At 36.3% G+C, this 24,557-nt stretch overlaps 1 protein-coding gene across 3 annotated transcripts in view; it reads left to right on the forward strand.

The window, feature by feature from the left end:
* Cntnap2 (contactin associated protein 2) overlaps positions 1-24,557 on the forward strand; it is a 2,081,788-nt gene that overhangs the window by 1,321,921 nt on the left and 735,310 nt on the right. For all 3 annotated transcript variants that reach the window (XM_087207769.1, XM_004860475.3, XM_087207768.1), the window contains one exon: positions 93-293. In XM_087207769.1, the coding sequence (XP_087063895.1) occupies positions 93-293 (201 nt within the window). The remainder of the gene's footprint in view (positions 1-92; positions 294-24,557) is intronic.

Below are 24,557 nucleotides of genomic sequence, written 5' to 3' on the forward strand. Positions count from 1 at the left end.
CCAGTGAAAGTACAGCTCAATTATTGCCTGACATTTGAAGAAGCATTTGCATACTAATGAACCATTGTCATGTTTGTTTTTTCTGCCCACAGAGGACAAAGTGTGGACCATCGTGTCCCACGACTTACAGGTGCCAATGACTGTGGTAGGCTACACCCCAGAAAAATACTCCGTGACCCAGCTCATCTACAGCGCCTCTATGGACCAGATCAGCGCCATCACCAGCAGCGCAGAGTACTGTGAGCAGTACGTCTCCTATTTCTGCAAGATGTCCAGGCTGTTGAACACACCAGGTAGGCTGCCAATGGAATGTTACTTTTAATTACTATCTCAGCTGGTGTTTGGAATGGACTAAACAATCCAACAGGTGTAGTTTATTATCTTACAGTCCAGCCTTCCATGTGCAGACAGCTATAAAAAAGCAACATATAATCACTTTGGCTTGTTTTCTGGGAAATGGAGCTAAGAATGCATGGTTTTTAAAAGAAATTTTATTATTTTTGGTTTATGGATTTTTCAAGAGTATATGCATATACGTGTGTGTGCGTGTGCACGTACTTCTAGTGCTTAATTATCACTAGTTCCTTTGGGCAAAAATTTGTTAGAACTCCTTGTGAATTTTCAAGTAAATCCCTTTGAGTTCTTCAGGTGTCTTTAATGTAAAGAAGAAAGTGTTCTAAAGACTGTCTGGAAGTAAGTCACATATAAATCAGTGATAGGGTTTAGAATTCTTTGCAGCTTAAAGTCATTTAACAGTATCTGTTTGTCTCAAGCTCAGCCTGAATTTTTTCAGAGTAGCCTACTTTTAGCAATGCTTTGAGGTGTGTTTATACGTGTGTGTTGCAGTGTAAACACAAGTGTGTGTGCAAAACCGCTTGGGAGGGTGTATAAAATGACGAGATCCCAAAGAATATATTGGAAATAACTTTACTACAAGAAAGGCCCATGTGCTCAGGAGGTCCTGGCACTAAATTCAAGATGAGGACTTCAAACCGCATCCTTTGGTCTATAACACAGAAGTAAGCATGTGCTCTGAGTCAAGAAAATAGGGCTTTATAATTTACAGCCTTGCCATTTCCCAAGTATGGACATTGGGAGAGTAATTGAATTTTTAAAAATTATTTGTCTTAATTGATAAATAACAGTTGCACATATTTCTCATGTATATCATGTTTTAAAATATATGTATGCTTATAAATATTTATATACTACTGGATGACTACATCAAACTAATTAGCATATATGTTACTTATCTTTTTTGTGGTAAGAGTACTGAAATGCCAGCTTCTTACCAATTTTCAAGAACACAATACAGTATTATTAACCAAGCCACCATGCTGTACTGTTTAATAGATCTCTTGACATGAAGTCTGAGTTTCCAGTGTTTTATTCTGTTCAAGCAGAGATCATGGTGCCTGTTTCAGGAGGACTGTGAAAATTTAAAAGAGTAATGCATTAAGCGCTTTAGGGTCTGATACATTTAAGGACATAAGTAGGAAATGGCATATTGATTTTTGAAGACTATTAAGCAACTTTGCAAGTGTCATTGTGTTGTTCCAGAAATGAATGGGCTGTTTGATGCCCAAAATGAATACTGAATTGGAACCAGTATTGTTGGGTGGAGTGGTGGCTTACAGAAATGAAACAATAAATAAATAATATTGTGAAGTGTTCATTGCTTTCCGTGTGCAAAATCTTGTATTATAATTACAGTCAGTTTATCCTAAGGACTCTAAGAAAGTAAAATATGGAATTCTTAGTTCAGAAATGAGTGTCTCTGTTGTTTGGAAAAAGAAATGATTGTATCTGGATGTTGGGGTAATGTCTCATTCGTGAGATAGAAAGACAGGTTCAGGTTGGTGATAGAAAATGAACAATGATCTAGAAGACAAGAAGAATCATAGGAATGATCCTTCAGGTCCTAGTGAAAGTTAGCCCAGCCATAGGAGGGAATTCATGTGAAAGTGCAGGAAGAAATAAGGCAGGGGCATAGACACACAGGAAAGTAAATGCTGTAGTGAGAGCTGAGACTCCATCCTGGAGGCCAGCGTTTCTCAGACCTTCCTGTGCATCAGAACAAGCTGCAGAAATTTAAAAAAAAACAAACATTGCTGAGTCCCATTGCCTAAGTCTTTGATTCAGTAGATCTGCGGTGGGCTTGAGAATTTGCATTGTTTTTGGTTTTTTTTTTTTTTGCACTTTATTAAATTCTTTTATTGGAACATTGTAGGTATACAACACAATTACATTTCTCATTGGGAATTGTACCTTTACATAATGCATCTCGGTTCTTATTTTTTCCCCATTCCTAGCCCTCCCTTCACCCCCTCCACCCTTCCCTATTTACAAAGACTTTATTTCCATTTTTTCCATTTCTCAGCATTTTTCCTTTCCCTTCTTTCCTTTCCCCTGCCCCTCCCACTACCCCTACCCCTTTGGACCTTTTCTTCCTATTTTGCATTATTGATTATTCATTCTACTCATTGGTACATTCTAGGTATACAATATAATGACATTCAGCATCAGAAATTTGTACCTTTACATAGTCTCCCTTGGTTCTTATTTTTCACCCTTGCCCAGCCCTCCCTTCAACCCCTCCAGTCCTCCCTATTTACTAAAATTTTGTTCTTATTTTTCCATTTTCTCATATTAATCCTATTCCCTTCTATCCTTTCCCCTAGCCCTCCCACTTCCTTCCCCTTTGCCCTTTTCTTCCTATTTCACATTACCTATTATACATTTAGTACTTATTTACACTTTCAGCTTCTCACACCAGAGAAACTATTCAGTATTTATACATGTGTGTCCTATTTATTTCACTTAAGAGTATCGCCTCAATGTGCATCCACTTAGCTATAAATGTCTCTAATTTCTCATTTTTTATGGCTGAGTAGGACTCCATTTTATTAAACAAAACCCACATTTTCTTTATCCAGTCTCCAGTTGATGGGCATTTGGGCTGTTGCCAAGTTTTAGCTATTACAAACTGTGCTGCTATGAACATGGGTGCACATTTATCACTGTGGTATGATTCTTTTAATTCTTTGGGGAAGATCCCCAGCAGTGGAATAGCGGGGTCAAATGGGACTTCCAGTCCTAGTTCTTTGAGGTATCTCCATACTGATTTCCACAGTGCTTGCACCAGTCTACACTCCCACCAGCAGTGGAGCAGGGTTCCTCTTTCCTCACAGCCCTGCCAGCATTTGTTATTGGTTGATTTCATGATAGCAGCCATTCTTTCTGGAGTGAAGTGGAATCTCAGCATTGTTTTCATTTGCATCTCTCGAAGGACCAGTGATGTTGAACATTTTTTCATGTATTTATTTGCTATTTCTACTTCTTTGTCTGAGAAATGTCTGTTCATTTCAGATGCCCATTTTAGGATTGGGTCTTTAAAGTTGGGAGGTCTGATCTTTTTAAGTTCTTTATAGATTCAAGATAGTAGACCTTTGTCTGAGGAAGAGCAGGTGAAGATTTTTTCCCACATTGTGGGTTGTCTCTTCACACTGCTGGTGGTTTCTCTTGCTGTGCAGAAGCCTTTTAATAAGAAGAGATCCCACTTGTTGATTGTTTGTGCTAGTTCACGGACAACTGAGGTTTTGTTCATAAAATCTTTTCCTACACCGAGGTCTTCAAGGGTTCTACCTAACCTCTGTTCCAACTGGTTCAGAGTTTCTATTTTAATATTTAGATCTTTAATCCATTTCGATTTTAGTTTAGTGCATGGTGAGAGATATAGGTCTAGTTTTAATCTTTGGCAAGTTGAAGCTCAATTTTTCCAGCACCATTTATGAAAGAGGCTATCTTTCCTCCAGTGAGGCTGTTTGGCTTCTTTATCAAAGATGTGATGGCAGAGTGTGTCTGGAGTTGTTTCTGCATCTTCTAATCTGTTCCACTGGTCCTCAGGTCTGTTTCTTTGCCAGTACCATGCTGTTTATATCACAGAAGCTTTGTAGTACAGTTGCAGGTTGGGATTGTGATACCCCCTGCCATGTCTCTGTTACCTAGAAATGCTTTTGCTATTCTGGGTCTCTTCTTGTTCCAAATGAATTTTGGATTGTTTTCTCGAGGTCTATGAAGTATGCTGGTGGGATCTCAATTGGAATTGCATTAAATCTATATAGCAGTTTTGGAAGTATGGCCATTTTCATTATATTAATCCTTCCTACCCAGGAGCAGGGGATGTCTGTCCATTTTCTGATATCATCTTCAATCTCTCTTTTCAGAGTGCCATAGTTTTCAGAGAAGAGGTCTTTGATTTCTTTCGTTAGGTTGATTCCTAGGTGTTTCAGTTTTTTAGATGGTATTGTGAAAGGAATTATTTGCCCTATTTCTCTCTCAGTGAGTCTGTCACTTATGTAGAGGAAAGCTATTGATTTTTGTGTGTGGACTTTGTAACCAGCTACTTCACTGAATTTGGTTATTAAGTCTAGAAGACTTTTGGTGGAGTTCTTGGGGTCTTCTATATAGAGTATCATGTCATATGCAAATAATGACAACTTGACTTCTTCATTTCCTATCTTTATTCCTTTTATTTCTTTCTCTTGTCTAATTGGCATGGCTAATGTTTCCAGAACTATATTGAACAAGAGTGGTGATAGTGGACATCCTTGTCTTGTTCCTGATTTTAGTGTGAAGGATTTCAGTTTGTGACCATTTAGTATGATATTGGCTGTTGGTTTTTCATAGATGGCTTCTATCAGTTTGAGGTAGAGACCATCTATTCCAACTTTTTGTAGGGTTTTTCTCATAAATGCATGTTGGATTTTGTGAAATGCTCTTTCTGCGTCTATGGAGATAATCATATAGTTTTTATCCTTGGCTCTATTGATCTACTCTATTACATTGATTGATTTGCATATGTTGAACCATCCCTGCATCCCTGGGATGAATCCCACTTGATCAGGGTGTATGATCTTCTTGATGATCTTCTGCATTCTGTTTGCCATTATCTTATAAAGGATTTTTGCATCTATGTTCATTAGTGGGATTGGCCTATAGTCCTCTTTTTCAGTTGGGTCTTTCTCTGCTTTGGGGATCAAGGTGATGCTTGCTTTCAGGAATGAATTTGGGGTATTGCTTCCCTTTTAATTTCATTGAAGAGTTTAAACAGTAGTGGCAGCACTACTCTTTAAATGTCTTGTAGAATTCAGCAGTGAAGCCATCAGGGCCTGGGCTTTTCTTAGTTGATAAGCTTTTAATAACATTTTCAATTTCATTGGTTGATATTGGGTTGTTCAGAATTTTTAGGTCTTCTTTGTTCAACTCTGGTACTTCATATGTATCTAGGAATCTGTCCATTTCTTCTGTGTTGTCCATCTTATTGGTGTATAGGTTTTGGAAGTAAGTATTGATGATCCTCTGTATTTCTCCTGGATCTGTTGTAATTTCACCCTTTTCCTTCCTAATTGCATGGATTTGGGCCTTTTCTTTCCTTTTTCTGATAAGGTTGGCTAAGGGTTTGTCAATTTTGTTGATTCTTTTGAAGCACCAACTCTTGGCTTCAGTGATTTTTTTGTATCATTCTCTTAGTCTCCATTGCATTGATTTCTCCTCTGATCTTTATCATTTCCTCCCTTGTATGAGCTCTGGGGTTGTCCTGTTCTTCTTTTTCTAGAAGCTTGAGGTGCAGCATCAGGTTGTTTAATTGGTCTCAGTCTGTTTTCCTAATATGCATATTCACTGCTATGAATTTCCCTCGTAAGACTGCTTTCATTGTGTCCCATAGATTCCGATATGTTGTACTGTCATTTTCATTTAATTGAAGGAACTGTCTGATTTCTTCATTAATTTCCTGTGTGACCCTTTGGTTATTCAGAAGTGTGTTGTTTAATTTCCACCTTTTTATGAAATTTTTTGAGCTTCTTTTGGTATGGATCTCCAATTTCATCGCAGTATGGTCTGATAATATACAGGAGATAATTTCAATTTCTTTGCACTTACTTAAACATGTTCTATGTGCGAGTATGAGCTCTATTTTGGAGAATGGACCATGTGCAGCTGAGAAGAATGTGTATTCTGATTTTTGGGGGTGGAAGACTCAGTAAACATCTGTTAAGTTCATTTGTTCAAGAGTTCGATTGAGTTCTAGTATTTCATTACTTATTTTTTGTCTAGTTGATCTATCTATTTGTGACAGTGGGGTGTTGAGGTCCCCCACTACAATTGTATTAGTGCATATATGACTTTTCATGTCCGTTAGTATTTGTTTTATATATTTGGGCGCACTAATGTTTGGTGCATAGATATTTATGATTGTTATCTCTTCCTCTTGGATTGTTCCCTTTACAAGGATGTAGTGTCCTTCTTCATCTCTCTTAATCAGTGTTGGTTTGAAATCTACTTGATCTGCCAAGAGCTTAGCTACTCCTGCTTTTTTTCAGGTTCCTGTTGCATGGAGTATTGTTTTCCACTCTTTAACTTTCAGTCTATGAGTTTCCTTTTGAATTAAGTGTGTTTCTTGTATGCAGCACATTGTTGGATTTTGCTTCTTGACCCATTCTGCCAGTCTATTTCTTTTGATTGGTGAAATTGACATTGATGTTTATAACTGAAATGTATTGACTTGTCATTGCCATGACTTTCTTTTTGTTGGTTTCTCCCCCTTTACATTTAATTTCTTGTCATGCCAGATGGGTTCATTCTGCTTTGCTTCCTGGGGTTGTGATCCTCAATGTCTGTTCCTAGGATATTGTGTAAAATTCTTTGGAGTGCCAGTTTGGTATTCACGAGGTTCCTAAGGTGCTCTTTGTCATGAAAGTATCTTATTTCTCCATCCATTTGAAAGATAGTTTTTCAGGGTACATCAGTCTGGGTTGGAGGCTGTTTTCTGTTAGGGCTTGGAATATGTCACTCCAAGCTCTTCTTGCCTTGATGGTTTGTGTGTCTGCTGTGATTCTGATGGGCTTTCCTTTGTATGTGATTTGTTTCTTTTCTCTAACTGCTTGTAGAACTTTGTTCTTCTGTTAAGTTTCTGGAATCTTAACAATTATATGCCTATGTGTAGACTTTTTTTGATCAAGGCTATTTGGAGTCCTATATGCCTCACTTATCTGTATGTCAAGCTCTTTTCCCCTACTTGGCAAGGTTTCTGCCATTATTTCTGTGAAGAGATGTTTTATGTCATCTCCACTCTCTCCTCTTTCTTTATTGACTCTAATCAGTCTTATGTTATTCTTCTTTGCATCATCTATCAGCTGCTGGATTGATTTCTCATGTTTCTTTATAATTTTGAAGCAAGTTTTCTTTTCCTGGTCATTAATTGCAATCTTATCTTCTATATCTGAAATTCTGTCCTCACATTGGCTCATTCTGCTGTGCAGACTTTCAATGGAGTTTTTCATCTCCTGGAAAATCTATTTGCATCTGTTTTATGGATTCCATTTGTTTCCTATGTTGGGATTCCATCATGTTCCTCAGCTCTTCTCTAGGTTTATTAATCATGCCTTGCACTAGGAGCACAATTTCTCCTGTTACCTGAGAAATTATTTCTAATTTCATTTTTTCCAGATCCCCTTTTGTTGCCAGTTCAGTGGGTCCAGATGGTTGAGTATCAGAGTGTTCCATCTCATTTCCCTTTGAGGTTGCTGTAGGTGATCTGGAAGTCTGGTTTTGTGACTTATTTACGTGTTTTTTTACTTCGACTGTTGAGGGGGTGGAGTGTTGGCGCCTGCAGGGATTTCCTCCCCTGAACTGGGAGAGGTGGGACAGGGGCCGCCGGGAGCAACAGTAGGGATGGTGGCCCAAAAGCCCTTTCCTCTGGGCTGGTTGCAGCAGGAGGGATGGTGGCCGGGAAGCTCCTTCCTCTGTACCAGGAGCAGTGGGACAGTGGCTCCGAAGCCCCTACCTCTGGGCTGGGAGCAGTGGGACTCAGTACCATGGTCTGGTGGTCCGGTGTCCTCTGGGTCTTCGTAGTGTGGAACCAGGTGGCTGCCTGTCTGCAACAGGCTTATTCGGCCGAGAATTTGCATTGTAATGAGTGCTGTGGAATGTTATGTTCCCCCAAAGTTGATATGTTGGAGCCCAGACCCCCAGAGTGACTGTATTTGGAGATAGGGCCTGTAAGAAGTAATGTTAAATGAGGCCGTAATGGTGGCACCCTTCTCAGTTAGCACTGGTGGCCATGGAAGAACAGAGAAAGAGCTCTCTCTATAGAATTTTATTGGGCAGTCTGAGCAGATAAACACAAAGACCTGATGAAGCAATGCTGATCTCCCTGGTCTGGTGACCTCTCATTGATCCCTCTTGTCTACTATGATGGGAAATGGGAAATCTGTGAGGTAGCCACAGCCCTGCAGATTTTCTGTTGACCTTCACTTCTTATAGTTTTTTATACTGCATCCTGTTTCCAGTGCTAGGTAGTGTCAACCAAGTACTATGGAGAACCAAGGACAGGAGGCACCATTGATAGATCTCACCAGCTTGTCTTCACTCTGTTCAGGAGTGAGTGCTGCCTGCTGAGTGTTCCTAACTAAGGCTCTGCTCACAGATCTGTTATGAGTCCTCCATTCTGGGGTAGGAGCAAGTTGCTGACCACAAACAAACTTGGTACCTTTAGCTTTATTTTCTTTATTTTGTTCCCCTCTTCTATTAAACTCCAGTTAATATTTTATCATCATAGTTTGCTCTACTGGTGAAAAAAAGAAACACAATATGGCACCCAAGACATTTCAAAGTGTAGTTTAGGCACCTGGAGAACAGACTGGAAAGTGAGAAGGAAGGTGAGAAGGCTGCTCGTCTTGGCGTTCAGCTCCTTCCTTTCCTCACTGATATCCTAATACACTGACTCTTCCTTCCAACCTCCAAGAAGCCTCAGCTATCACTCTCCTTTTCACAACATGGGACATACAAAGCTTCAGGAAAAAGAGATGTTTCAAAACAATATGTTTCTTACATTTTCCAATATATTGTAAACACACTTTTCTTCAAACTCCAGAAACCATCTATATGGAAAGAATTACTAGATTGAAATCAAGATTGAATTTTTTATTAAATAACTTTATTATCAAACACACACACATACAAAAAATTAAAACCACTGAAAGAAGAACAATGCAAGGGGAAAAAAACTACAGTAATATTCAAATGCAGTAGAACTCAACCAAAACAAAACTGAAAAGCACTTAACCATTTTTCCACATAACTTAAAAAGGCATCTCAAGCACCAATAAGACACCAGAGGATGTGATTTGTTTCAGAAAGTTCCCCAAAACCAACATTGAGCAAATAATGATCTGGGAAAAAAACTCCAGTTAGTTAGCAGCATCCACATAAACCAAACTTCTCCCTAATTTACATTTTGATAGCAACATATGACCCGCAATGGAAGCACAATCCGACAAATATGTTATTAGGCAATTTCATCCATGTGTATCCTTAATTACACTTTCAGTTTCTCACACCAGAGAAACTATTTGGTATTTACACATATGTGTCCTATTTATTTCACTTAAGAGGATGACCTCAATATGCATCCATTTAGCTATAAAATGTCTGTAGTTTCTCGGTCTTTATGGCTGAGTAGTACTCCATTTTATAAAAAAACACATCTTTATCCAGTCTCCAGTTGATGGGCACTTGGGCTGTTTCCAAGCTTTTGCTATTACGAACTGTGCAGCTATAAACATGGGTGCACATACATCGCTGTGGTATGATTCTTTTAATTCTTTTGGGAAGACACCCAGCAGGGGGATAGCTGGGTCAAATGGGACCTCTAAGCCTAGTTCTTTGAGGTATCTTTATACTGATTTCCACATTGGTTGCATCAATCTGCACTCCCACCAACAATGTAGAAGGGTTCCTTTCTCCCCACACCCCTGCCAGCATTTGTTATTGGTTGATTTCTTAATAGCAGCCATTCTTTCTGGGGTGAGGTGGAATCTCAGTCTTGTTTTCATCTGCATCTCTCAAATAGTCAGTGATGTTGAACATTTTTTTGTTTATTTATTTGCTGCTTGTACTTCTTTGTCTGAGAAATGTCTGTTCATTTCAGATGCCCATTTTTGAATTGGGTCTTTGAATTTGGGGGGGGTCTGATTTTTTTCATTTCTTTATATATTCTAGAAAATAGTCCTTCGTCTAAAGTACAATTGCTGAAAATTTTTTTCAACATTTTAGGTTGTCTCTTAGCTCTGTTGGTGGTTCCTCTTGCAGTGCAGAAGCTGTTTAATAAGACGAGATCCCAGTTGTTGATTCTTTGTGCACGTTCCCGTGCCACTGAGGTTTTGTTCATAAAGTTTTTTCCTATACCAATATCTTCAAGAGTTCTACCTAATTTATCTTCCAGCAAGTTTAGTGTTTCTGACTTAATATTTAGATGTTTAATCCACTTCAATCTTAGTTTAGTGCATGGTGATAGGCATGAGTCAAGTTTTAATCTTTGGCAGGTTGAAATCCAGTTTTTCCAACACCATTTATTACATAGGCTATCTTTCCTCCAATAAGGATGGTTGGCTCCTTTATCAAAGATGAGTTTGCTGAGCATATCTGTAGTTGTTTCTGCATCTTCTAATCTATTCCACTCTTCTTCAGGTCTGTTTCTTTGCCAATCCCATGCTGTTTTTATCACAGTAGCTTTGTAGTATAGTTTCAGGTTGGGGATTGTAATACCCCCAGCCATATCTCTGTTGCCTAAAAGTTCTTTTGATATTCTATGTCTCTTCTGGTTCCAACTGAATTTTTGGATTGTTTTCTCTAGTTCTGTGAAATATATTGTTGGAATTTCAATTGGGATTGCATTAAACCTATATAATAGTTTTGGAAGTATGGCCATTTTCACTATATTGATTCTTCCTACCCAGGAACAAGGGATGTCTTTCCATTTTCTTATATCCTCCTCAATCTCCTTTTTCAAATTGCTGTAATTTTCAGTGTAGAGGTCTTTTGCTTCCTTTGTTAAATTGACTCCTAAATATTTCATTTTTTGTATGCTATTGTAAAAGGAATTGCTTCCCTAATTTCTCTCTCAGTGAGTCTATTATTTATATATGAAAAGGCTATTGTTTTTTGAGTGTTGACCTTATATCCAGCTACTCTACTGATCTGTCAATTAAGTCTAGAAGTCTTTTGGCAGAGTATTTTGGGTCTTCTATGTAAAGTATCATATCATCAGCAAAAAATGACAGTTTAACTTCTTCCTTTCCTATCTTTAGTCCTTTTACTTCTTTCTCTTTTCTAATTGCTGTGGCTAATGTTTCAAGAACAGTACTAAACAGGAGTGGTGATAGTGGGCATCCTTGTCTTGTTCCTGATTTTAGCGTGAAAGTTTTCAGTTTTGGGCCATTTAGTATGATGTTAGCTGTTGGGGTTTCATAGCCTTAATCAAGATGAGATAAAGCCCTTCTATTCCAACTTTCTGTAGGGTTTTTATCTTGAATAGGTGTTGGATTTTGTCAAATGCCTTTTCTGCATCTATTGAGATAACCATATGGTTTTTGTCCTTGAGTCTGTTATTATAGTCTATTACTTTTATTGATTTATGAATGTTAAACCATCCTTGTTTCCCTGGGATAAATCCGACTTGGTTAGGGTGTATGATCTTCTTGATAACCCTTTGTATTCTGTTTGCCAGTATCTTGTTGAGGATTTTTGCATCAATATTCATTAGGGAGATTGGCCTGTAGTTTTCTTTTTGGGTTGTGTCTTTCTCTGGTTTTGGAATCAAAGTAATAATTACTTCCAGGAATGAATTTGGAAGCTTTGCTTCCCTTTCAATTTCCTTAATGAGTTTAAATAATAATGGCAATAATTCTTTAAATGTCTTCCAGAATTCAGTAGTGAAGCCATCAGGACCTGGGCTTTTCTTTCTTTGTAAATTTTTTATTACATTTTCAATTTCACTCATTGTAATTGGGGTGTTTAGAATTTCTATATGTTCTTCATTTAACTTTGGTAATTCATATGTATCTAAGAATCTGTCCATTTTTTCTGTGTTTTCCATTTTATTAGAGTACAGGTTCTCGAAGTAAGAATTGATGATGCTTTGGATTTCTCCTGGATCTGTTGTGACTTCACCTTTTTCATTCTTGATTGCCTGAATTTGAGACTTTTCTTTCCTTTGTTGATAAGATTGGCTAAGGGTTTATCTATTTTATTTATTCTTTGGAAAAACCAACTCTTTGATTCATTAATTTTTTGTATCATTCTCCTAGTCTCCATTGCATTGATTTCTGCCCTGATCTTTATAATTTCCTCTCTTGTACGAGCTTTGGGTTTGTTATGCTCTTCTTTTTCTAGGAGCTTGAGGTTCTGCATTAGGTTATTTGTTTGAGTTCTCTCTGTTTTCCTAATATGGGCATTCACTGCTATGAATTTCCTGCATAGAACTGCTTTCATTGTGTCCCATAGATTCCTGTATGTGTTGTATTGGTATTATCATTTACTTGTAGAAACTGTCTAATTTCTTCTTTAATTTGCTCTGTGACCAGTTGGTTGTTCAGAAGGGTGTTATTTAATTTCCCTGTGTTTGTGGGAGTTTTGCAGTTTCTTATGTCATTGATCTCCAATTTTATTGCACTATGGTCTGAAAATATACAGGGGGTAACTTCAGTTCTTTTACATTTACTTAGACATATCCTATGAGCTAGCATGTGGTCTATTTTGGAGAATGACCCATGTGCAGATGAAAAAAATGTGTATTCTGATTTTTTCAGGTGGAACACTCTATAAACATCTATTAAGTCCATTTGTTCAATAGCTTGGTTCAATTCTAGAATTTCGCTGTTAATTTTTTGTCTAGATGATCTGTCTAATTGTGATAAAGGAGTATTGAGATCCCCCACTACAATTGTATTAGAAATTATTTGGTTTTTCATGTCCATTAATATTTGTTTTGTACAGTTGGGGGCATTCGTATTTGGTGCATGTATATTTATGATTGTCATCTCTTCCTCTTGGACTGTTCCCTTCACAAGGTAATGACCATCTTTGTCTTTCTTAATTAATTTTAGTTTGAAATCTAGTTTGTCTGCAAATAGAATTGCTACCCCTGCTTTTTTTCTGGGTTCCTGTGGTGAGGAGAACTGTTTTCCATCCTTTTATTTTCAGTCTATGTATTTCTTTTTGAGTTAGGTGTGTTTCTTGTATACAGAATATTGTTGGATTTTGCTTCTTAATCCATTCTGTCAGTCTATTTCTTTTATTGGTGAATTGAGACCATTAACACTGATAGTTATAATTGATAGATATTGACTCATCCTTGTCGTGATGTTTTCCTATTGGTGATTCTTTTATTTCTTGTTTTTGTTTTTTTCCTTTTTCTTTAGTTTCTTACCTTGCCTCGTGGCTTCCCTCTGTTGGGTCTCATGGAGTTGTGATCTTCATTGTGGTTTTCTAGGATATTGCTTAGAATTGCTTGGAGTGCTGGTTTGGTGTTCATGATATTTCTCAGATGTTCCTTGTCATGGAAGTATCTAATTTCCTCATCGATTTTGAAAGATAATTTTGCAGGATGCAACAGTTTAGGTTGGAAGTTATTTTCTTTTAGGGCTTGAACTACTTGACTCTAGGCTGTCCTTGACTTAAGGGTTTGTGTTGAAAAATCTGCCATGACTCTGATAGGCTTTCCTTTATAGGTGATTTGTTTCTTTTCTCTAACTGCCTGTAGGATTTTGTTCTTCTGTTGGGTTTCTGGGACCTTAATTATTGTGTGTCTAGGTGTAGATGTTTTTTGATCATGGCTAATTGGAGTTCTATATGCCTCACTTGCCTGAATGTCCAATTCTCTACCTCTGTCTGGGAAGTTTTCTACTATTATTTCTGTGAACAGTTTTTTTTTAATGTCAATTGTGTTTTCTCCTGATTTTTCATGGACTTCTATCAGTCTTATGTTATTCTTCCTTGCATCATCTTGCAGCTGCTGGATTGATTTGTCATGGTCCCTTACTATTTTTAAGAAATCTCTGTTTTCATGGTCCTTAACAACAATCCTGTCTTCTATATCTGATATTCTATCTTCAGATTCCCTCAATCTGCTATGCAGGCTTACAAGCGAGTTTTTAATCTCCTCAATATCTGTTTGAATCTGTTTCATGGATTCCATTTCTTTCTTATGTTGCACATTCATGGCTTCCAGTATATTTCTGAGCTCATTTTTTTTTTATCTGTTTCTGTTCTAGAGCCTCTAATTATGTTTTTCACTTTGCTCACCATCTCTTTAATTATCTGGGAGATTATTTCTGCTTTAAATTTTTCTAGAGCCTCATTCATCTGTTTTGTTACTTCCTGTGCTATCAGTTCAGGGTGTCCAGGTGGTTGATTATCAGACTTTTCCACCTCATTTTCACCAGAAATTGCCTTTTGTGGGGTGGAAGCCTGGATTTGTGACTAGCTTAAATGTCTTTTCATTTTTGTTTTTGGTACTGTCAATTATAAGTCAGTGAGTCCCAGTAAGCCAGTCACAGACCTGTGAGATTCAGACAGACTTCCGGCTGCAAGTCCCAAATTGAGCTCCCAGCCCTCCCATAATGCCAAACTCCTCAAGGCTCTACTGCAGGTTCCAGCTGTCTTTCCCCTGAAAATAGTCCAGGATCAAATGGGAAGTCATGAGCCCTCCAACTTATTGAGTATGGTGGTCTGGTGTGCCTATATTGCAGAGATTATCTTCACTTTTCCAGTGGGCTTCACTTTTCATCAGGGAGACTGAAAGAGGCCCTCTCTCTGCCGTTCACCTCTTCAACTCAGGACAATGGTCTTTATGTCCTCCTGTGCCTCTGTAGTGTGGAACCGGGCAGCTGCACAGCCAAGAGGCCACAGGTGGGGGGACAAGCCAGCAGCCTGTGGGCCTGCGGAGGTGGGGGTGGGGGTGTCCTCATGGTCTCCTGGATGCAAGTGGGCAGGGCAAGCCAGAAGGAGCAGGGCACAGCTACCTGCATCTGACCTTAAGGCCAAACTCAAGATTGAATTTTTAATCTGCACAAAAATACACTTTTCTTTGTACTTCCAAATATGTGTATATTATTATTATACTTAAATAACTTGTGTTGAAAATAAGTTCACCATGTACTTCTTACCTTTTGGGACACACTATATGTATCAAATTCTTTCATTCACATAGCCTCTGTTCTTACTATTTCCTAATTTGAAGAAAATACAGCCTTAAACATTAATTTGTCCAACTTTTGGGCAGTTGTCTCAGGATCTTTAGGGGGCTCAAAACAAGGCTCACTCCATGGCCCTGTTCTCAGGTGCTTTTTTTTCCCATTAAGTTTATTGGTACATTTTAGGCATAAAATACAGTTACATTCATCATTGGGATTTTGTACCTTTACATGATGTATCTTGGTTCTTATATTTTCCCCTTCCCATGCCCTTTCTTCACTCCTTCCACCCTTCACTCTTTGCAAAGACTGTTTCCATTTTTTTTCTTTTCTCATATTTTTTCTTTTCCCTTCTTTACTTTCCCCTACCCCTCCCACTTCCCCTGCTCCTTTAGACCTTTTCTTCCTATTACACAATATCAATTATACATTTTTAAAATTACAGTATCAAAATTTAGAGGACATTATCACAGATTTTACAGAATTTAAAAAGATATAGAAAGCATATTACAGAAATCTTTTTTGAAATAAATTTGACAACTTCTAAGAAGTACCTTGGAAGACAAATTAATGAAACTGACTCTGGAAGAAATATAAAATTTGAATAACACCTATTAAAGAAAGTATATTCCTAGCTTGAAAACCTACATATATGACAACAACTGACTCATGTACATTTTAACTGATTAATTATATCAAAAATTTAATGCAGAAAAAAGAAGGAACACTTTTCCCCTCATTTTAGGAAATCAACATTGTGCTAATACTAAAACTGGATAAAGATAATAGAATAAAAAGTATGAACATAGATAGAAATTTGTTTAACAAAATAAACTATTAAAAGTCAGATCTGACAGTAGGTAGAAAGTGGTTTTATTATAGGGATGGCAGTGTTGGTTCAGCATTGGAAGATCCACCCCCATAAGTCATCATTTTAATAGAGGAAAGGAAAAAGCCATATAATCCTGTCAGTAGTTGGAGAAAAAGTATTGGACTAAATTCTACAGTTGTTCATGGTAAAAACTATCAGGAGACTACGAGTAGAACAGAACCTTCTCAACTGATAAGCCATGTACTCCATACTTCCAGCAAAAATGCCTTATCTGAATGGAAAAGATCCAATGCTTTCTCCCTAAGGTGGGGAACAAGGCCAGATATGCCTACTCTTCATCTGTCCATTAAACTTTGAAACATAGTCATTTTACATTCTAATTAGCAGTATTAGACAGTTCTAACTGGTTTACACCTAAATTGACATTTGTTCTTGTAAAACTTTTAATTTCATTTCCCTCATAAGTGTATAATATGATCTCAGGCTTTGATAGAACTCAGTTGGGGCCAGGAATGGCTGCTTTTCACAAACATCCATAGGTAATGGTGTGAGCTGCAATTGAGAAACACTGTCCTTAGTTTATGGTATGATGGTCTTTCATGTGGGAATTTGAGGCTGTAGTCCTTCATGTGGGAGAAGATCAGAGAAGATATAAGGGCTTGTCTGACTGATTGGAATAAAATGGAGTATATAATTACCTATTTTTCAGTTAAAATATGCTGGTATCTTTAATTCTTTTCCCAGAATGTCCTCTCGATGCTGTAAAGTGAATTTCAGTCTCCACTTCTGAGGCATTTTTCATACTCCCATTTCCTATTTTCTATGCTAAATAATCTGTAGAACAGCTGATGCAATGAAAAGCGTGGTTGATGCAGCAAGTTCTGCATAGTACAGTATTCTGCATATGTCAGAAAGGGAAAGAAGACAACTTAATAAAAATCCTTAATTTGTTGTTTTAAAGAGCTGATGTTTGCTGTAATTGGATTTTTCTTGCTCCTTCATGGCAACATTCAATTTTAAATATCCATTCAGTCATTCTTAACTAAGACTGAATTATATTGAAACTTCTGTAGAAGTACTTGTGACATCTGTTTGAATGCAAAGTATATTCATTATAGTCATTGCAATTAAAATGAATATCAAATGAGTTTGTAATGGTTATGCACTTAAAATGTTATTCTTTATTTTAAGAGCCTAACCCTCCATAGTTAGTTCTGGGCTCTGTTGTTTCTAAGACAATTAAGACAGAAAAGTTGAAATGAATATGGCTCTCATTTTTATTTTGATGGATATTTATTTGTACCATTAGCTAGCAAATGTAGAATTATTCATTATTGGTTTCTTAGAGCTTTAACAAGGATGGTAATAGATGGCTTACAACATTCTTCTTATTACTATTCTAAATTTTTTTAATGTAATTGATTTTAAAATGACTTTGCTATTTATCATTATATCTAGTCTTTCAATATGACTACTAATTCAGTTACTCTTAATCAACTTTATAAAAGACATAGAAACAACACAAATGAAAGTCATTTTATTTGACATATAACAGGCTCTCTGGAATAAGTCATACTAATTTGGAAATTACCAAATTGGTTCTATCCTATTGAGGAAATTATGTTAACATGCTTTATATTTATATCCTCAGAACAACAAATGTAATATCCGAACCTATGAAAGACAAAAATCATTAAACAATGAGATCTACATTTGAAATGAGAACCTTAAGAACCAGAATTTGACAAATGTTACAGTGAGACAAAGTTGTGTTAGATTCTAATTGAGTAAAGTCTTAGCAATCCAAATGCTTTTAGATGACCAAACTGTTTCTCCATATTTGGATTAAACTTATTAGCTTATTTTTAGAGTGCTTATTTGTATATCTTGAAATGCACTATAGTGATATATTTATTTTACAAATCATATACTTTCTAATTAAGAACTTCCTGCTGAAGTACTTATACCTTACCTCTATAAAGATTTATTTAATTGCAGAGATATCAAGGTGTTGTGTTTCCTATATTTCTGACTATATTTAATGATGTTTCGTTGGTTTCCAGGGTTTCATTTCTTTTAATTTCTCAATATAGGCTAGTTCTCATAAGTCATACTTTTATTGTTTTGGTTTTTTTTGAAAGAGGACATATAAATTGTCTATCCTTTTGAGTAGTTTACTATTAGATTTTGTATCTATTGAGTTATGTTCACAATTTTTGCCTGAAAAGTAAGTTGTGTAAAATTCAATATACTTTGATGTTAGTAAACTGTGATTTAGTGGCATCCAAAGGAGAGGAAAAAATGACTGTGGCATTGTACCTTATAACCTATTTTGAGCAAAAACTTCTAAACTTTGGTGCAGTTATCTCACAAATGAATTTTCCAACTTTGTGGTGTATATTCTAAGAAACCATCTTGTTTAAGTCTTACGACAATTTAAAAACATCACCTGATTCCAACTAAAGATTGTTTTCAGGACATGAAATTTATTGTGACTAATCAGTATATTAATCAAAATATAATCATTTACCTCATTAATTATAGGGTCTGATCATTGTGTAAGATTGGACAGTGTAATTAAATGGGACAGGAAAGAGACTAATAACTAGGGGATAAAATTAAGAAATTAAACCTAGTAATAGTCCTCACCCATGCAGCTGGCATCCACATTGTGGACGCAGTAGGTGAGAGAGACAGAATGGGACCAGGGAGAAGTACAGGCTATTTCCACAGTATGGATAGGAACTGATGAGATTCTCAAGTGAAAAAATGGGTATAAGAATGACTTCTTTCAAATACTGACTTCTTTCCTATGCATCAAGAAATGTGATGGACACACAGTCTAAGAGGGGAAGGATTCATACAGGTTAACTGAGGAAAATATGGAAGAGAGGATCTTCAGTGAGTGTGAGATGTCAATTGTTCCCTGATGCTTAGATACACGTCAAGAAGCACAGAATTTACTAGGAAACAGATATGTGAAGTCCAAAGGGTGTCTGATTAAGAGTCTGGAGGTAATTTCACTAAATCTGGAGGATTTCACTAAAAAGGAAAAATGGCATGATTTCTGGAGGTGCATTACAGCTGTTGTATGGAGAATAGAACGAGGAAGGCAGAGTTGCTACAGAGAGACTAGCTGGCAATGTCACAGGACAGCTAATGAGCCTGCATGACTGGCAGGCTCACTGGGACTAAGAGAAGAGGGAGGATTTGTTTTTAAAATTTACATGGAAGAATCAACAGGAGTCATGATCACTTACACATTCAAGGTAAAGGTGGAAGAAAATTCAAGGGTGATTAAAGTTTCTAACTTGAAAAACTGGGTACCAGTTCTAAGGTTTACGTAACAGGGCTGCTTATTAAGGAAATTCTGGAAAGTTGGCAGTCACTTAGCTTTAATATGTGAAGGGACGGCACTGAGATGCAGGTGTTTGTGTGTATCTGTGATGACCCATAGGATAAAATCACACCAAAATAATACACACCAAAAATTTAATGAAATAAAATTTTTTTCTTCACTGAAATTTAAACATACCTAACAACTAAAATAAAATGAAAGAAATAAGAGTGTCACAAGGACTTTGATGGTCTCTATTCTAGTATTTAGACTGAAAGGACAAAAGACACAGGAATGACTGATCCATCTCAGTGAAGAAACAAATGCTTATTTTTTTTTCTCATGCAAATCGTCCTGGCCTTTGCTTTAGCTTCCCAGTGTGTTTTTGAACAAAAGCAAGGTTCTGGGAATTTTTGATGTTCTTAAAGATGAGGGAGTTGTAAGCTTATAAACTGAGAGTCAGGCTTAGGAGAGGACAAGGCTAAAGACAGCGAATGAAAGGGGGTATGTAACAGATCCCGGGAGAGAAAAGACAGTAGGCATTTGCTGGCTTTGAGAAGACAGATAAAAGGGCAGGGGCACAAATTCCATCCAATTCTCTTGACCAATACCATTCTTGACATTTTGTCTGTCATTTAACTTTCAAAGTTATGCAGAGTCGATTTTATTATCTCCATTTTGCAAAACAGGTCTCAACGGGATGGGTAGACAGGCTGAAAGCCACTATTACGAGAAACAAGAAGCTGGGACTAAAATGCAAATCTATCTTATGACCCATTTTTTTCTGACACATTGAAGAAAGTATGAATACACAGAGAGATAGCACTAACCCCAGAATGGTCCATACCCACCTCAGTCTCTTCAACCACCACAAAAGACTGTTTTCTCTCATCATTTCCTTTGTCTGTGATGTAAGACTAGAAATGGTCTTTGTGAGAGACCTTCAGTCAAATCCAATATTTCTGATTGATAAATAAATATTAAGGTAACATTTATTTAGGCTAATGGCTTCTCAACCTTTTGGTAAGGTCAGACGTGTCCAAGCTAAGGATAGCTTGACTTCTATTAACAGGGTGCTACTGCTTTTTCAAGTTGAAGACTTGTTGAGCTTAGAAGTGAGACATTAAAGAACATTGACCCTTTAAAGTGTGACAAGGACTGTGATTTTTCTCTGATATTTTACTTTAATAGTGCCAGTGACTTCAGATAAGTGTAGTTGTTTTCTTACTGTAGTTTTTTATCTCACTTTAATACTGAAGATAAAAATGTACGGAAATTTTTCAGGGTTATCCTATCACTCTGTAGAGCTGGGATATTATTTTCTAACACTTTCTTGGTTCAAATAAATACTGATTCTAGCTAAGAATTACAAAGAAAAGTGAAAGTATAAAACATTCATGAGAATTATGGAATTTGTATTTCTTTTTCCTTATAGTTATCTGGCCATATGTTTTCTCAGTTTTCAAACTGAGCATCACACTATTGCTAATATCTTCTAAACAAAAATTAGATATGAAAATTATAGCCCCATGGAAATTATATCAAAGCTAAATATTCTTTGAACATTATTATATCTTAATGAACAGATTTCTTTTAGTTTCTGAGAAGTGTGAATTTACAGAGTTGTATTTCAACTAGTTAAATTTCAAAATATTATGAGAGAGATTTAGGTTTTTAAATCTGCAGTGGAGTTACTTATAAAAGATTATGAAAATGAAGAAATGGCTGTTATCCAATTTCATACATTAAAAAACTAGTTTTCAACTATTTTTTTCAAAATTCCATACTCTTCACTTATTCCTCCACTCTAGAAAAAAAGGCACTTGTTAAAATATTGGATAGATCAAACAAAATATACTTTAATCTTTTAAAATGATAAAACATTATAATAACATTTAAAAGGAAATATTTATGAAAAAGTTGCCAATGACTGTATTATATTCTTTCATGAATATTCCTGTTGTGTATTTGTTTATTTCCATCCATATATATATATATATATATATATATATATATATATATATATTGTTGCAGTCAAAATGGCAACTGGATTCAAATTCATGTCATAGTCTTGCCTACCTAACATCAAATCCTAAATATTTTTAGTTTATGTTACTCTTAAAACTACCCATGTACATGACATCATAAAATAAAGAAAATCTTAATTCATCACATTTCATAAATTATGCCTTAAGACACATCGCCCAAACAAGATACTGACAAGAATTTTACTATAAAATCCTTTGTATCTAGAGTATTATTACAAAATTGCTTGCTTTTTCATTCAGTAAACGTCTAAAAGTATGCTAGATGCCATGAGAATATAATGAGCTCATAGATTACTTTTAACTAACATTCATCTTAAAATGTAGACTGAAACTTTTAAAATAATAACAAAATCGTCTGGTGTATGACATAAATATGAACAGGATTGTTTTTTATACAGCATAAATTATTAGAATTCATAATGATTTCTGAAGCTTTGTGTATGCATATTTTCACTGAGTAATCCATCCTCCTTGTTTGCAGAGGTCATACCTGGGGCAATTCCAGGTATGACCTCTGCAAACAAGGTTATGGAATGAGAAAAGATGAAGTGTAGAGTTCTGTTATCAAGTGTAATCAGTTCAAGTTCGTCCAGGCCCGGAACTGGTGAAATATATATTCAGATTTATTGTGAGGAATTGGCTTATGTGATAGTGGGCCTGGCTGGGCACACCCAGAAGGAGGTCCTCTGTCAGGAAGAGCAGCTAGGATTCCGAGGCATTTGTTCCAACTGCTATCCCTGGGTAGAATTTGTTCTTCATGGATGTCTCAGTTCCTTCCCAAGGCCAGCTGAAACAGACTCTTTTAGTCTACGGAGAATAATCTTTCATTTAAAATAGACTCAAAATAGACTTTAGTTACATAACAATCTGAATTGTTTGGTTGAATAACTGGACACTCTAGATACATTGGCCTATCAAACCAATCATTTCAGCCAGAAGACTATTGAGAAATCCATTTCTTAGGATAGCAATGATTTACTTCCTCAGTTGAAGTTCACATTTCTCTGTATGTCCCCACAGGCAGACATCTACCTATTGAAGGATTTTCCATTCTTACGTCTTTCCATGTCTGATGAAAGTACAGATGGGTCATGTGTCAAATTGCCAAACACAATGTCATTTCATCAGGTGGTAATCATGATTTGAATGAATCCAGTAGATTGACTGTACTCAGAGAGATAAATCAAAAGATAGTCCCTTTTTTGGGTTATTTAAGAAAAGGTTGGATGGCTCTATTTCACATTTTCAGCAAGATGTCTGTGTCCATAGAGGTGTGGCATTAGCTCCGTAATTCTCTCATAGTTCTGCCTAAAAGGAAGCATCACCATCAAGGCAAATGAGCAAACACTCCTGTATCCACAACCTTAGGAAAGCTGGGATGCTGTTATATCACATCACTGACATTACTGTGCACTATTTATCTCCCTAAACCTGATAAGTGATCTCAATTCTATTGCTTGCTAATAAAAAGTACTGTTAAAGAAACTTACATTAAGAGAGTGAAAGGAACTTATTTTTATAAAAGTGCCTATACAAAGCTTCTATTTCAGAGACTATGTTTCCTAACGTATTGTTTTCCCACCAATGAGTGATAAACTTCTTCTCTAGATTCTATTTATTGTTATGATTACAATTTACCAAGACCACTGACTAAATAAATAGATTTTATGGGACACTGGGTAATATTGTAGAGTATGGCAACTGGGACTGCCTCAGAGACTGTGACCCTAAACCTGTGTGTTAATTTTTCTTGAGCAACATGTTAAGTCTTTTTCTTTCCTTTTGGTTATGGATCTAGAACATGGGCTAAATATATTGTTACCTGAATAAATAATGGTTGACAATAATTTTTGCAAAATTAAATTACGGTATAAATAAAGGAAAAAGCGTTGGTATTTATCAAATGTTTATCTGGAAATGTATATATATTGGCTCATTTAGTCCACAGTGAAATGGACTCATATATTGCTATTTCCATTTTATATCTGAACAAATATGACTCCAACCAGGTTCATTAATTCACCCAAGGGAAAAAGGAAAATATCAAGCTAAGAGTCCAAATCAATATTAAAATCCATGTTTATGAACCTTTAGTGTCACACATTTTCTACCAAAATGTTAGAAGGGAGGAAGGGAGGGAAGGAAAGAGAGAGGAAGGGAAGGTAGGAGACAGGAAGATGATGCCACTCCACAGAGTTTTAATTTCCTCTAAAATGCAGAATTAATATGTGCTTTAGCATAATTAAGAAATGAAAGCTGGAGCATTTTTGTTGAGTGATAGGCCAAAAGAGAGATTTGTAAGTGCTGCAAAATCTTCTCTCTGAACCCCTACCCTCAACATTATCTGTTTGGCCCTGATAACAATATTATAAAACAGTTCAAATGACAATTTATTTGAAACCATATTGAAAAACATTTAACGTGAAAGAAATTTTTTAAAAAGATGCCGTTCTACAGAGCTCTTGACTTTCTTGTTTTAATATCAAGGTATTTCAAATAGAAATGCAAATTGCATATTGATGAAATTGAAAAATGTTGCAAAAGGTTATCCCTTTCATTTCAAATACAAAATACGGAAACATAATGTTGGTATTTTTTTCTTTCTTTTTTTTTTTATCTTTTCAGAAGAAACTCTCCTACCTAAGCCTAATGCAAGTAACACATGCAGTGTTACACTCTTATATTATTGATTTGCTGTTGACCATTTGTGTAGAGCTCCTGTTAGAATGAACAAGGTCAGATATTACCAGGTGAATGGGTGGGGTGGGGGCAGCACCCAAGGGCCAGGCAGTAAGGCACTGTCAGAGACATAAATGTGACCTTCAGAGATAGAAAGGAGTTATACTCTAGGGACAGGGACGCACCTAGAACATACACCCCATAGCAGGTCTGCCCAGCAAAGCTATTGATTACAGTGAGTATTTCACAATTTTTATACAAGCATATTCTTTTGGTTGGCTCAAATGTTAAATCAATTAATCTTTCTTTTCAGAAGGCAGCCATTGAAGCCTATGTAGAAACCAAACAGTTTTCATTTTGTTTGTTTCACAATATCAGAATGACAAGATAAAGCAACAAAATTAAGAGGATCTACACACTGTGAGATGTTCAAGTCTACAAAAAGAAGCATAAAACATAATCAAGGACTGACAAAGATTTCAGCTCTATTAACCAGAGCTATGAGTTTGAATGAAGAGTGCTGGCAAAGTAATTTCTAAGGTTCTAATGCAAAACTAGGAAATATTAGCGAACTATCATCAACCAAAACTGGGAAGAATTTTGTACTTACTTCCTAAATGATAGTC

Source organism: Heterocephalus glaber, unplaced genomic scaffold (assembly GCF_053883595.1).
Source record: "Heterocephalus glaber isolate CG9 unplaced genomic scaffold, H.glaber_assembly_v1.0 deba00000818, whole genome shotgun sequence".
Lineage (NCBI taxonomy): Eukaryota > Metazoa > Chordata > Mammalia > Rodentia > Bathyergidae > Heterocephalus > Heterocephalus glaber.